We start from the raw sequence: 14,329 nt of genomic DNA on the forward strand, positions 1-14,329 counted from the left end.
AGGAGCAAGCGTCTTTTAATTTCATGGCTGCCGTCACCATCTGCAGTGATTTTGGAGCCCAAGAAAATAGTCTCTCACTATTTCCATTGTTTCTCCATTGATTTGCCATGGAGTGATGGGACTGGATGTCATGATCTTCGTTTTTTGAGTGCTGAGCTTTAAGTCAGCTTTTTCACTCTCCTCTTTCACTTTCATCAAGAGGCTCTTTAGCTCTTCTTCACTTTCTGCCATAAGGGTGGACTCATCTGCTTATCTGAGGTTACTGATATTTCTTCTGGCAATCTTGATTCCAGCCTGCGCTTCATCCAGCCCAGCATTTCTCATGATGTACTGTGCATATAAGTTAAACAAGCAACAATATATAGCCTTGATGTACTCCTTTCCCCATTTGGAACCAGTCCATTGTTCCAGGTCCAGTTCTAACTGTTGCTTCTTAACCTGCATACAGATTTCTCAGGAGGTAGGTCAAGTGGTCTGGTATTCCCATCTCTTAAAGAATGTTCCACAGTTTGTTGTGATTCACACAGTCAAAGGCTTTGGCATAATCAATAAAGCAAAATAGATGTTTTTCTGGAACTCTCTTGCTTTTCCGATGATCCAACAGATGTTGGCAATTTGATCTTTCGTTCCTCTGCCTTTTCTAAATACAGCTTGAACATCTGGAAGTTCGCAGTTCACATACTGCTGAAGCCTGGCTTGGAGAATTTTGAGGATTACTTTACTAGCATGTGAGATAAGTGCAATTATGCGGTAGTCTGCACATTCTTTGGCATTGCCTTTCTTAGGAATTAGAATGAAAACTGACCTTTTCCAATCCTGTGGCCACTGCTGAGTTTTCCAGATTTGCTGGCATATTGAGTGCAGCACTTTCACAACATCATCTTTTAGAATTTGGAATAGCTCAATTGGAATTCCATCACCTCCACTAGTTTTCATAGTAGTAATGCTTCCTAAGGCCCACTTGACTTTGCATTCCAAGATGTCTGATTCTAGGTGAGTGATCACACCACCATGGTTATCTGGGTCATGAAGATATTTTTTATATAGTTCTTCTACGTATTCTTGCCACCTCTTCTTAATATCTTCTGCTTCTGTAAGGTCCATACCATTTCTGTCCTTTATTGTGCCCATCTTTGCATAAAATGTTCCCTTAGGATCTCTAATTTTCTTGAAGACATCTCTAGTCTTTCCCATTCTATTGTTTTCCTCTATTTCTTTGCACTGACCACTGAAGAAGGCTTTTTTTTATTGCTCCTTGCTATTCCTTGGAACTCTGTATTTAAATGGGATATCTTTCCTTTTCTCCTGTCTTTAACTAGGATCTAATGTTCCTATGATGCTTTACCTTTTACTTCGTATGTAATTTGGTATTAAGCACAGTTGCTGACTGCATCAATAAGATTATTACCAGGTACACTTGTGTATGTGGGTAACAGGTACCCATGTGCATTTGTGGAAAGACATAAATATGAGCTTAGTTCCTGTGTTTCAAATGTATTATACACAAATTTTTAAACATATTCACTTTATTGTAAACTTTCTATTGTCAATAGCAGGGTATTTCCAATGTGTTCTTTAAGATGTTGAAGTAAGTTTGAGAAATTATAGTTAGGAAAAATTAAATGAGTAATTTGTTCTTTATTGCAGAACATTTGAGGGTCTTTTTAATATTTAATATTTGTCATTGATGTCTAAAGAGGGGAAGCACTAAGAAATATTCACTCACAGAACCCTTTTTTATAGAGAAGAGGGGACTCTATCTAAACTAGGGTTTTACATAAGAAATTTTTGGTCATCAAGAGTAGCGGTCTTCAAATTTTTTTATTCATTATTTACCTTCAAAGAATTTATAAAAACTATGTATCCCTTGCACATTTTTGAACTGATACATAAATTTTATAAATAGTTGCAAAGGATATAATGCACAGTGTGTGTCCACACACACACACACACACACATACACACACACACAGAATATATGTGCTTTAAAGATACTCAGAACTTGGGGTCACAGAATTAGTTCACACAATTTGTTAAAAACACTGCTGTGTAATATAATTAGCAAAGGCAGTCTTCACGGTCATATCAATCAGTTAAACCAGAATCACTTTGTGCCAGAAAGTCTGAATTCAATGCAAATAACATGTAAATGCGTCACCATGACAACCATGTCACAGTTATAAATTCTACACTAGGGAAAAAGAAGGGAAGGGGGATAACTGGGGAGAAAGAATAAGCAAGGGGTAAAAGAAAAAGAGAGATGACTGGAAAGGTACAAGGACTTGCCAAGAGTTTGGGTCCTGACTTCAATACATCTGACAGATCCTATATGTTCTCAAATTGTTCCTCTGGTGTAGCTTTGAGGCTCTGACATTCCAGAGCAATGAATCATTGCAATATTCAGGGTGGGTTAGAATCCTTTCTTTTTTAAAGCAGGAGAAGGGAAATTTGAAAGGCAGGTGAAAAGATGACATAGTGGGCCTAAGATACCACTTTCAGTATACACAGAGAGAGAAGATACATTTGAAAGTTGAAGATACGGAAAATTATTCCCTTCAAATTTGCTGACATTAATAATAAATTATTTATGGGTAAAATTAGATGATTCTATTTTCTTGGGCTCCAAAATCACTGTGAATGGTGACTCTGACCATGAGATTAAAAGATGCTTGCTTCTTGAAAGGAAAGTTATGACAAATCTGACCACTTATTAAAAAGCAGAGACATCACTATGCCAACAAAGGTCCGTACTGTCAAAACTATGGTTTTTCCAGGAGTCACATACAGATGTGAGAGCTGGACCATAAAGAAGGCTGAGCACCAAAGAATTGATGCTTTTGAATTGTGGTGCTGGAAAAGACTCTTGAGAGTCCCTTGGACCGCAAGGAGATCAAATCAGTCAATCCTAAAGGAAATCAACCCTGAATATTCATTGGAAGGACTAATGCTGAAGCTCCAATGCTTTGGCCACCTTACATGAATATCCAACTCATTAGACCCTGGTGCTGGGAAAGACTGAAGGAGAGGGAGCAGCAGCATGAGATGGTTAGACAGCATCACCAACTCAATGGACATGAATGTGAGCAAACTCAGGAGATAATGGGAGAAAGGGGAGCCCAGGATGCTGCAGTCCATGGGGTTGCAAAGAGTGGGACACGACTTAGCAACTGAGTAACAAACTTAAATGGTGTCTAGAATTTCTTTCAAACTGAGGGGAGAGAGGAAGAGAGGGAGAGGTGAATGCATAGGGCAGGACAGACCATGTGATAATATTGTTGGGCTGAGTGACTAGTATGTAAGGGTTCATTATACTTTCGCCAAGTGTTATGTATCTTTAAAATTCTCCATAATAAAAATAAAAACAAAAAAAATCCAGAGAACTTCAAGTCCACTACCAGTCTTCAGGTATTCTTAGTATGAAGATCAATGATAAACAGTAAACATAAATCTAAAGAAAATACAAAAATTTCCACTTAGCATTTCTAGCTTCTCCCCACTTGAATCATTAAATGTCCCCACACTCAATATGATGGCAAATAATAGAAAAGAATGTAGAAAGAGGCAAATTTAAAAAACTGGGGCATGTAAAGGGAGCACTCCAAATCTGTATTTGAAACTAACTATAATATTTAAACTTAAAATGTCCAAAGTAACATTTTATTTTCAGGAAAAAGATAAGACACCTTAAAAAATGCACAACCGTATACCACCACACACAATTTCAACTATGAGGATCAAATCAAGATAAGATTATTCTTACCAATATGGCGTTCCCACAAAAGAATTGGCAGGAGATGCCATGGAAGCAGATCCAAAGTCAGCAAGTTTCACCTGGCCTGGCTCTGTCAGAAGGATATTTCCTGCTTTGATATCTCTGAGTTTAAGGAACACAAAAAATTATTTCTCTTTCCTTCACTGGATCGTGTAAAACCATGATAAAAATAAAATAAAAATTTGTAAAATAGAAAAGGAGAAATCAAGATAATTAAGTCCTAGGATAATCTCTCAGTTGGGGTAGAATTAGGATCCAAAATAGAAAAAAAATACAAAATTCATACTTAGTAACAATTTTGTAAGAGAGGAGGCAAAACAGCAACAAAAATCAAACATTCAGGTGATTAAAGTGTAAACTCTATATTTGAGGTCCTGTTTATTGGTACAAATATGGTTTTAAATGGCTTTAAAAATTAAATTTAAACAGCTGACCACTCCTTTACAACAGTAAGATTTCTGAGCAGTCTACTTAATGTAAAAGAAAAAAAAAAAAGAAAAGCATTTCATGTCCCCAATCATTTCTAAACCTTAGGATAGTTTTCCTAACTAAATATGAAATGAAAACAAACATTTGGATAATGTAATATCCATGATTGTAGAAAATTACAGGTATTTATAAAATGGGACTGTAAGTCCAATGAGCACCATAACATACAATTATCCTTTCAAAAACAGAAAAACTAAGTTCTTAAGCACTTACTATAGTACAGTTCTTACCACAGTACTGTAGCGAACATAAATTAATCTATGTTCCTTCCATTCATTTCTTTTTTTAAATGAAGGGGTACTTTAGGGAATTCTCTGGTGGTCCAGTGGGTAGAACTTGGTGCTTTCACTGCTGTGAGCCCAGGTTCTACTCCTGGAGGGGAACTAAGATCCCACAAGCCACGGAGTGCAAAGAGGTTAGGTTATAATTCCAGACCTTCTATTCACTTATTTACTAGTATGCAAATTTCTCCTGGACCTTACTCTAGGACCTGATGTTACTATAAAGTTTAACATGTATTCCCTGATTCACACATATAATCAAAATATGATAATTTTCTTCTAAAATAGGCAAAACTAATGTCAACACTAAAAACGCATTATAGAATTGCTTACAGTTACTATTCATTATCAAGGATCATCAAGGATTAATACTCAAAAGCATAAAAAGTATTAAGTATCTTATTTATCCATAGCATGGAATCAATGGAATAAATCTGGCATTATCAGTTACCAGGAATTCAGAAGATTTAGGTTTAGTTTTAGTCTAAATCTATCTGGCTCTGTAAACTTTGAGAAATTAGTCACAAATTGGGAGATCAGTTTCTTCATTGGTAAAATGAAAAAAATAATAAGACTATGTAACCCTTATCGTCCTTTCCCTTCTCCAAATTAAATGACTCCACAATTAAATTTCTACCACAAATCTATAAAGCTCACATACATGCAATATCTAAGAGATATTAAGGTTTGATTCCAGACTATCCTTAAAAAGGGAGTATGCAATAAAGCAAGTCATATGAATTTTCTGGCCTCTCAGTGCATATAAAGGTTATGTTTACACTACATTGTAAGTTATTTAGTGTACAATAGCCTTACTTTAAAAAACAATGTACATAACAATTTTAAAATATTTTACTGCTAAAAAATGCCAAAACAATCATAATGGTAACATCAACGATCACTGATCACAGATCACCATAACAAAAAAGAAGGATGAAAAAGTTTGAAATACTGTGAGAATTATCAAAATGTGACAAATATAAAGTGAGCAAATGCTACTGGAAAAATGGCACTGAAAGACTTGCTTGACACAAGATTGCTACAGACTTTCAATTTGTAAAAACAAGGTATCAGTGAAGTGAAATAAAGCAAAGCACCACAAAATGTATGCCTGTACTTCAGAAAGTCTGGCATCCTGTATAGACAAAGATAAAACTTATCTTAAACAGATCAAGTGTACCAGTATATTGTTCTTAACATGGACAATCTAAATAACGAGTTTAGAAGAAACGCTTTTATTTGGCTATAACCAACAAAATTTCAGGGTTAGTAAGTTTCAGGGTTGGTAAATGCAACAAGTCATTGCTTATTAGTATATAATAATTTTCACAGTGCTTACCTATGGATCATGGTATGAGAATGTAAGTAGGCTAATCCCTGGAGAGCACCATGTGTAATTGCTGCTATTTCCACTTCTTGTAATGGCTTTTTGTGAACTTAAAACAAAAAAAGTTATTTGAAAATACCTTTTATTTTTGTTTAAAAATAAATATGCAAGAATAAATAAATAAATATGCATACCTAATATATAGGGCAATTTTTAAAAACTAACACTGAGCAAGAAGGGATATTCTCCCCAAGATAATAAAATAAGCCTACTGAACTTTACAACTAGTATACAGCTGTACCTGACTGTTAAAGTATAGCTCACAGCCAATTTTTTGTCTAACTTGACAACAAATAAACAATTATTTGGTGACTACAAAAACAAAATAAAAATGTTCTCCCTTTATTCTCATATACCTTCACTGTGAACAGAAGAACAGATTAAGGTGAATGACAAAGAATACAAAAAAAAATTTAAGTCATAATGAGAGAAAAAAAAATCACCTTTTTTATGCTACTACATAATATTTAACGATGACTGCATATTATACTGAGAACATAGATTTTTATTCTTTCTGAAAAATGTGTACATTATTTAAGAAATTTCTCATTGAATTCTCATTGTGCTAATACTATTTTTTCTTAATAATTAAAGGAAACCTACCTTCTAGTAAATCTGAAGCAGATCCTAAACAATATTCCATTACAAGCTACATGGGAAGAAAAGTTATGAAACCATTAAAATATATTATTAAAAAGATTCTATTTGAGATTAAATAAATTTACCAAGAAGAGTTCAAGAAGACAGCTTAAAGCAAAACAATCCTAGTCACCATTTACCTTAAAAAATGAATATTTATGTATTTAGTAATTTGTCAAATGTGTAAGTAGTGTTAATGGTACATTAATCTTTTATAATACCAACATACAATTACTTGTACAAGATGTGTATTTCAGATATAACTACTACTAAAATTATAAAGGAATATACATATGCTATTACTATTAATCTACAGTATATAGTATGCAGCAATACTGAAAATTGCTAGGAAGCAAAAAACTGTTCTCTGAAACTATATATACAAAGCTTAGGTTACAGTTAAAGCAAACACAGAGGATCTAGAACATCTACGTGCCAGGTAAATCCTCACAACTAATTTATGAGGTAGACCCTATCATTATGCTTATTTTACAAATGGAGAAACTTGAGAGACAGAGAGGTAATCTCCCCAAAGTCACTTTTTTAAAATAAAAGAGGTCAAAGTTTTTCTTTAACCACACCCTTGTATTTGAGTACCACCACGACCACCATCAAAATTAACTGGATGAAAATGCACCCAAGGTTACAAATCTAAGTTCAATATACTAAAATGAAAATTAACTGTGACTTACTATTTATTCAAAATAATGAATCATTCTTATTTAAAGAAAATTTGCCTTTCTTAAAAGATACAGTTATTATGCCCACACTGCTACAGTATTACTACCATTATCACCTGATTGGTAACAATGGGGCAAAATTAATTCCCACATCTTACAACAGTCTCTCAACTCTCTGACATTAGTATTATTCAGCCAAGGAATCCTAACCAGTTCAAATCTCACCAGGACTCATCAGGACTTCACCAAGATCTTTGTGGTTAAATAGATTACATTTATGTCAAAGATATGCTAGATTTCATCCTCATATAACAGAACTGCTTTCACTCATGTTTGATAAACCACTTGAAGAATGATACTACTAAAAATATCTGAGAACGTTTTACCAGGTACCTAAAAGGTCAGCTAAATCTCTGCAATAAATCTGCAAAACCTGTATCATCTTCTTTGCCTAAGATTCAAGGAAAAGCTGCTCTTTCTCTCAATAAGAACTAACATTTCAGCCAACTAAAATTACAGCAAGGGGAAAGAATATACCTACCCATGCTGTGTGCTCACGTAAATAGCAGCCTTTGTATTCTATACTGTTGGGATGTTTTATTCTTTGTAGAAACTTGACTTCCTTAATAATATCCTGCCATTTCTGTGGGGAGAAAAAAAAATGAATAAAGGAAAAAATTATGAACAGCTGCTTTTCCTTAGAAAGTTGTACAAGAAAAAAATAATTATTAGACTGAAATGGGTTATTGAAGACATACAACTTTATTTGTAATATTTAAATACCAAAATAATAAATTAGAAACTTATGTTTATACAGTATATAACTCAATTTACACAACTTATAAAATTATTCCGTTCAGGGTAGGACAAATTTTAGTTTTGTAAAACTTACCATCGACAGGTCTTATTAAAATTTTACAACCACACATCAGATATGTTGATGAAAACTATATACCATATTTAGTGATTTTTCTTCAAAAGTTCAACTTCCCTTTCTTAATTGTAGCTTTTTGGTGTATAATTTACATAGCACAAAGTTCATCTATTGTGTTTTTGGCTTATGTTTTCCACCAAACATTAAGGTTTAGCTTGCTTTTTAAATTCAGACGAAGATTTTAAACCCCTAACTGCACACCTTCTAAAATAAAATGTTAGAGAAGAATTCATTACTATATGGGAAAGTTCAGAGGAAAAAAAAAAAAAAAAAGTATAAAAACATTTTCCTACATATTTTACTAACAGCATTCCTCAATGACACATACCAGAAAATACAAATAAACCTTCAGTTATAAGCTACTCCATGACAACCTTAGACACTTAGGCCATGTCCTAAACATAGTTACTCTTAAGAAGCAACCAGAGAACTCTAAGAATACAGGATACTAGGTCCATACCCAAAGACTCCAGAGATTTGGCAGGTGTGGGACAGGAACTAGGAGTCTATTTTTTGTCCTTGTTTTAGTTTTCAATCTTTATCATTGACTTGGGCCCTATTTCCAAAGCCAGGGAAACTAGCACAATAGAAAACTTTAGAAAATGTTTTGTACTAGAATGTAAGACCACATAATTCCAATGTTATTTCATAAGCCCTCAACAAAATAAAGCAAAACATGTTCACAATGTTTTATATAAAATGTATAAGATATAAATGCTAAACTCAGACAACGTTTCACAGCTTTTAAATTTCAAATTTGAATGATATTTGACACTTTTAAAACAAAACACAGCATTTTTTCAGTGTAAAATAGTGTCAAGGAGGACATTAGTATTAGATGAGAAAAGATGACTTCTAAATGAAACTTTTTGTTCTAGGTGTGACTAGTCAGAGAGATTCCAACACAGTACAAGCACACCTATGAAAAGTATTTCTAAAGTTGTGCTACAGAATGGAAAATAAATGAGAGTAACTGTGTAAGAAATTGAATTTTTTAGACATCAGAATGATGGAACAGTAATATAATAGTGTTATTGTACTCATAGTAAGATCACCACGAAAACAAGATTTATCATAAAATAAAGAAATTCCAAACAAGTAGAAAACCAAAATCTTTAAAAATTAAAGACTGATCCAGCAATTCCAACTCTGATCAAATACCTAAAAGTACAGAAAGTAAGGCCTCAAAAAAAGTATTTGCATAACCTAAGTTTATAATGGCATTATTCACAATGACAAGGCAGCAACAGAAACCTAAGCATTCACTGACAGATGAATGGATGGATAAAATGTGGTATTTTACACACACACACACACACATAGGAATATCACTCAGCCTTAAAAAGGATGGAAATTTCGACACACCACAACATGGATGAACTCTGAGAACGTTATGTTAAGTAAAATAAGCCAGTCACAAAAGGACAAATAATGCATGATTTCACTTACATGAGATACTTAGTCAAATTCATACAGACAAAAAGTAGAATAGTGATTTCCAGGGGCTGAGGGAAAGAGGGAATGGGAAGTTGCTGTTTAATGGGCAAAAAATTTTAGTTTTTTAAGATGAAAAAGAGCTCTGGAGATGAATGGTGATGATGGATACAAAACAATATGAATGTCCTTAATGCCAGTGAACTGAATACTTGAAAATGATTATAATGGTAAATGTGTTATATTAAAAATAATTATGTTGAAAAATTAAAGACTTACAGATTCCAGTTTTTAAAAATAGACTATATTCCACAAAATAAATTCATGCAATTAAATATACTGAAAAGCACTAATCATAATATTAATGAACTAAAGTATACTCAGCATAGTATTAATAATTGTATTTAAAAAATTTTTCAGACTAGATATATAGTTTTTTAAAATCAGCCCTTAATTTCCAAATCATTTAAAAAATTACATTCAATATAATTTACTATTAAATGCATCTTATTCTAGTTTACTCCTTTAGAAACTGATAATTCTTTGATGGTAGAATAATATATTATACCACAGTTTAAAAAAAATAAAAAACTGGGAGCAAGTTGGAAAGCTTCTAAGATGCCAGTAATGTGCTGATAATGGGCTCTAGGTACAAGTTAAATGGGTACACTCAGTTTGTGAAAGAAAACAGACTGAGAGATACTCTTAAAATTTATATGTACTCTCAGGTATGGAAAAAAGTTCAAAATATCCTCAATTAAAAATAGCATGTCTTTTTCTAACATGTCAATAAGAATGTAAATATTTCACTTACCTCAGTGGACTGCTTTCCACTATAAGACATTTTCTTGATAGCCACCACTTCATTGGTGCGCACATCTCTGGCCTAAAATAAAGAAAGAAAGGATTATTGTAAAAATTAACAATCTGGGCAATAATTTCTTTGAGAATAAAAGCATTCATAAGCAGCCTGTCAAAAAGGACATCAAAACTGCCTTTGAAGAACATTAAAAAAAAAAACACCAATAACCATATAGTGAAACTTATCAAATCATCTAGGAGCTGGTACTTTGGAAAGAAATATAAAGCAGGGTTTAACTTTCAGGGATCTAGTTAAGGAAAAACCAGAAATCTGAACAGCACTATAAAAAAGAAACAACATGAGACTTACACACAAGCCTATGCTAATCAATTTTGAAACTGCAATGAAATAGACAATTTTCTAGGAAGGAATAAATTACTACAACTGATCTAAAGAAGAAAATACGAGTAAAAGAAACAATGGTGGCAGACTGAAAAGAACATCAATGAACTATCTTTAAACTACTCTTGAGTGGGGAATTCGTTGGCAGTCCAGTGGTTAGGACTCTGTACTTTCACTGTGGAAGGTGTGGGTTTGTTCCCTGAAGTTCGTGGAATTCTTCAGGCCAGAATACTGGAGTGGGTAGCCTTTCCCTTCTCCAGGGGATCTTTCCAACCCAGGTATTGAAACCACATCTCCCACACTGCAGGCAGATTCTCTACCAGCTCATCCACAGAGGAAGCCCAAGAACCCTGGAGTGGCTAGTCTATCCCTTCTCCAGCATATCTTCCCAACCCTGGAATTGAACCAGGGTCTCCTGCATTGCAGGCGGACTCTTTACCAACTGAGCTATCAGGGAAGCCCAAATAAAGACAAGAAAACTCTAAAAATTTTTAAACATTATAGAGCATTAGAAGAATTTTTCATTTGGGTAAAATATACTATAATTACAGAAATGCAAAAGATTGTTACTAGAAAAAATTTCATAATTTACCACATTTTTGTAAAGGGGGAAATAAATATATAAGCACTTAGTAAATGCTGAAAATGCAGAAAGGACCCCACTGTAAATGTATTCAAATGCAAAAAAGGCCACACTCTCAGAAAACACAAAATAGAAATGTAGATTCTTAACATGACAACAGTGAAAGTCGCTCAGTAGTGTCCGACTCTTTGCGACCCCATGGACTATACACAGTCCATGGAATTCTATAAGCCAGAATACTGGCGTGGGTAGTCTTTCCCTTCTCCAAGAGATCTTCCCAACCCAGGGATCAAACCCAGGTCTCCCATATTGCAGGCGGATTCTTTACCAGCTGAGCCACAAGGGAAGCCCAAGAACACTTGAGTGGGTAGCCTATTCCTTCTCCAGGGGATCTTCGCCACCTAGGAATTGAACCAGGGTCTCCTGCATCACAGGCAGATTCTTTACCAACTAAGCTATCAGGGAAGCCCTTTCTTAACATGATAAATCACCTCTATTGTAAACAACTATTAATCAGGCTTAAGACAAGACTGCTAAAAGGCTATCACAATTATTACTTAATAGTGCTGCAGTCTGAAAAAAAGTAACAAAATGTAACAGGAAAGAACTAGAAGTTCCAGTTTCTATTTAACTAGAAAAGAAAAAACCAAGCTCCTATGTGTTAAAAAATTATAATCTATATATTAAGAATGAGAATAGCTGCAAAATAATTAAAGTGGGTTCACTAAAAGCATCAGAACATCTCAAAACATCTTTTGGAAGAACTTATCTTCAATTCAGATTTTAAAGAGTTCCCAAAGATAAAACTTCTAAATTATTTTATGGTGATGGCTGCTAAACTCATATTCACTGATAATGACTGAAATGTACACATAAAATCGGTGAACTTATGGTATGTAATTTATACTTAAAAAAAGATAGCACATTTGTAAATTATATCTCAAGAGTGGCCTGAAAAAAAAAAGACTCTGTTAAGTGGGCCCTGGGAAACTTAATCATATTCCAATTTCAATTACCAGTGAACTGGTTAGGAGACTGGCACCACTTATTGTAATGGGTGAATCAGAACTATCCACAGAAGCTCTGGCTTGAATATATAATAGATTGATTTTTCCAAAATGTTCTCTGCTTATCTATAAAGCCCTTTATTTTAATCAACATTTCTAAACAGCTATATTCCTTTCTTTTGTAACAGCTGAGATATACTTTACATACCATACAATTTTAGCATTTAGAATATTCACAGATACATGCAACCAACACTACAGGCAATTTTAGAACTTTCATCACCTCAAAAATAAAGTCCAAACTGTTCATTTAGAAATGGTTAAAATGGTAACTTTTGTGTGTATTATACAATAAAAATCTTCTCCATTAACAAAAGAAGATAGAAACTCCATACCCTTTACCTAACACCCTCCTGTCCCTTTTCTCCACCCATGCAACCCCAAGCAACAACTAATCTACTTTTCTGTCTCTCCAGTGATTTGACTTTCCTGGACATTTCATACAAATGAAACCAGGTAATATGTAGTCTTTTGTGACTGACTCTTTTCAAGATTCACGACTAATGATACTGAGCATCTCTTCATGTGCTTCTTAGCTATTAACACATCTTTCTTGGAGAAATGTCAATTCAGACTTTTGCCCATTTTTAAATGACTGTTTTTTGACTGATTTAGAAGAGTTCTTTACATATTCTAGACACAAGTCCCTTATCAGATTACAATTTTTTTGCTCTTATTCTGTAGGCTGTCTTTTCACTACTTTGAAGCATAAAACTTTTTATTTTTGATTACAGTCAATTTTTTTTTTTCTTTTGTTGCTCATGATTCTGGTGCCACATTTAAGAATCCTTTGCCTAAACTAAGGACATGCAGATTTAGCCCTGTATTTTCTTCTAAGAATTTTACAGTTTTAATTGTGACATTCAGGTCTCTGGTCCATTTTGAGCTAATTTTTCCACTACGGGGCATGTGTGAGGTGTATGCACGTGTGCTCAGTTGCTTTGGTTGTGCCCAGCTCTTTGCGACCCCATGGACTGTAACCCACCAGGCTCCTCTGTCCATGAGATTCCCCAGGCAAGAATACTGGAGCGCGTTGCCATTTTCTTCTCCACCGGATCTTCCTGACCCAGAGACTGAATCGTCTCTGCGTCTCCTGCGCTGGCAGGCAGGTTCTTTACCACTAGCGCCTCCAAGGAAGCCCAGGCTACTCTCCAGTTGCGGTGCACAGGCTTCTCATTGCAATGGCTTCTCCTGTGTTGTGGAGCACAGGCTCTAGGCACACGGGCTATAGTAGTTGCTGCATGTGGTCTGAGTAACTGCAGCTCACCAGCTTAGTCGCTTGGCGGCAAGTGAGATCTTCTGGGACCAGGGATCAAATTGGTGTCCCTCTGCATTGCAAGGTGGACTCTTAACCACTGGACCACCAGGGAAGCCATAAACTGCTATACTTTTAATTGGCCTAAGCTTAATTTAAAAGTGGGTACACTAAATGCAAGGTAGTATTCTGGATTCAATTCTAGAACAGAGAAGAGACAAACCAGGAAATCTAGAAAAACTCGGGACACCAGTTCGATTCCTGGTTGGGTAACGAAGATCTCACATGCCATGGGGCAACTAAGCCCACATACCATGACTACAGAGAAGCCTGCACTGTGCAACAAAAGCTCCCACAGGCTACAACAAACACCTAATGCAGCCAAAGGTAAACAAAAAATTTTTTAAAATAATAAAAATAAAACCCTACATAATAAAGAATACATAAAATAACACATTATAATAAATAATTACATTCATTTTATAAATATAAATAACATATTATATATGATTAAATAATACATGTTAAATTAAAACATGACTATTAATAAAATCCAAACATAGTAATGATAGAATTCAAATTAAATGACCAAGTTAAAATGAGA

The 14,329-nt window shown here is 34.4% G+C and overlaps 1 protein-coding gene across 1 annotated transcript in view; it reads right to left on the minus strand.

The window, feature by feature from the left end:
- TAOK1 (TAO kinase 1) overlaps positions 1 to 14,329 on the minus strand; it is a 96,911-nt gene that overhangs the window by 38,636 nt on the left and 43,946 nt on the right. Inside the window, exons 3-7 of the mRNA XM_065911096.1 lie at positions 10,431 to 10,502; positions 7,790 to 7,891; positions 6,533 to 6,578; positions 5,882 to 5,978; positions 3,761 to 3,874 (exon numbers count right to left, since the gene is read on the minus strand). Coding sequence (XP_065767168.1) covers positions 3,761 to 3,874; positions 5,882 to 5,978; positions 6,533 to 6,578; positions 7,790 to 7,891; positions 10,431 to 10,502 — 431 coding nt within the window. The remainder of the gene's footprint in view (positions 1 to 3,760; positions 3,875 to 5,881; positions 5,979 to 6,532; positions 6,579 to 7,789; positions 7,892 to 10,430; positions 10,503 to 14,329) is intronic.

This window comes from Muntiacus reevesi, chromosome 18 (genome assembly GCF_963930625.1).
Source record: "Muntiacus reevesi chromosome 18, mMunRee1.1, whole genome shotgun sequence".
NCBI lineage: Eukaryota > Metazoa > Chordata > Mammalia > Artiodactyla > Cervidae > Muntiacus > Muntiacus reevesi.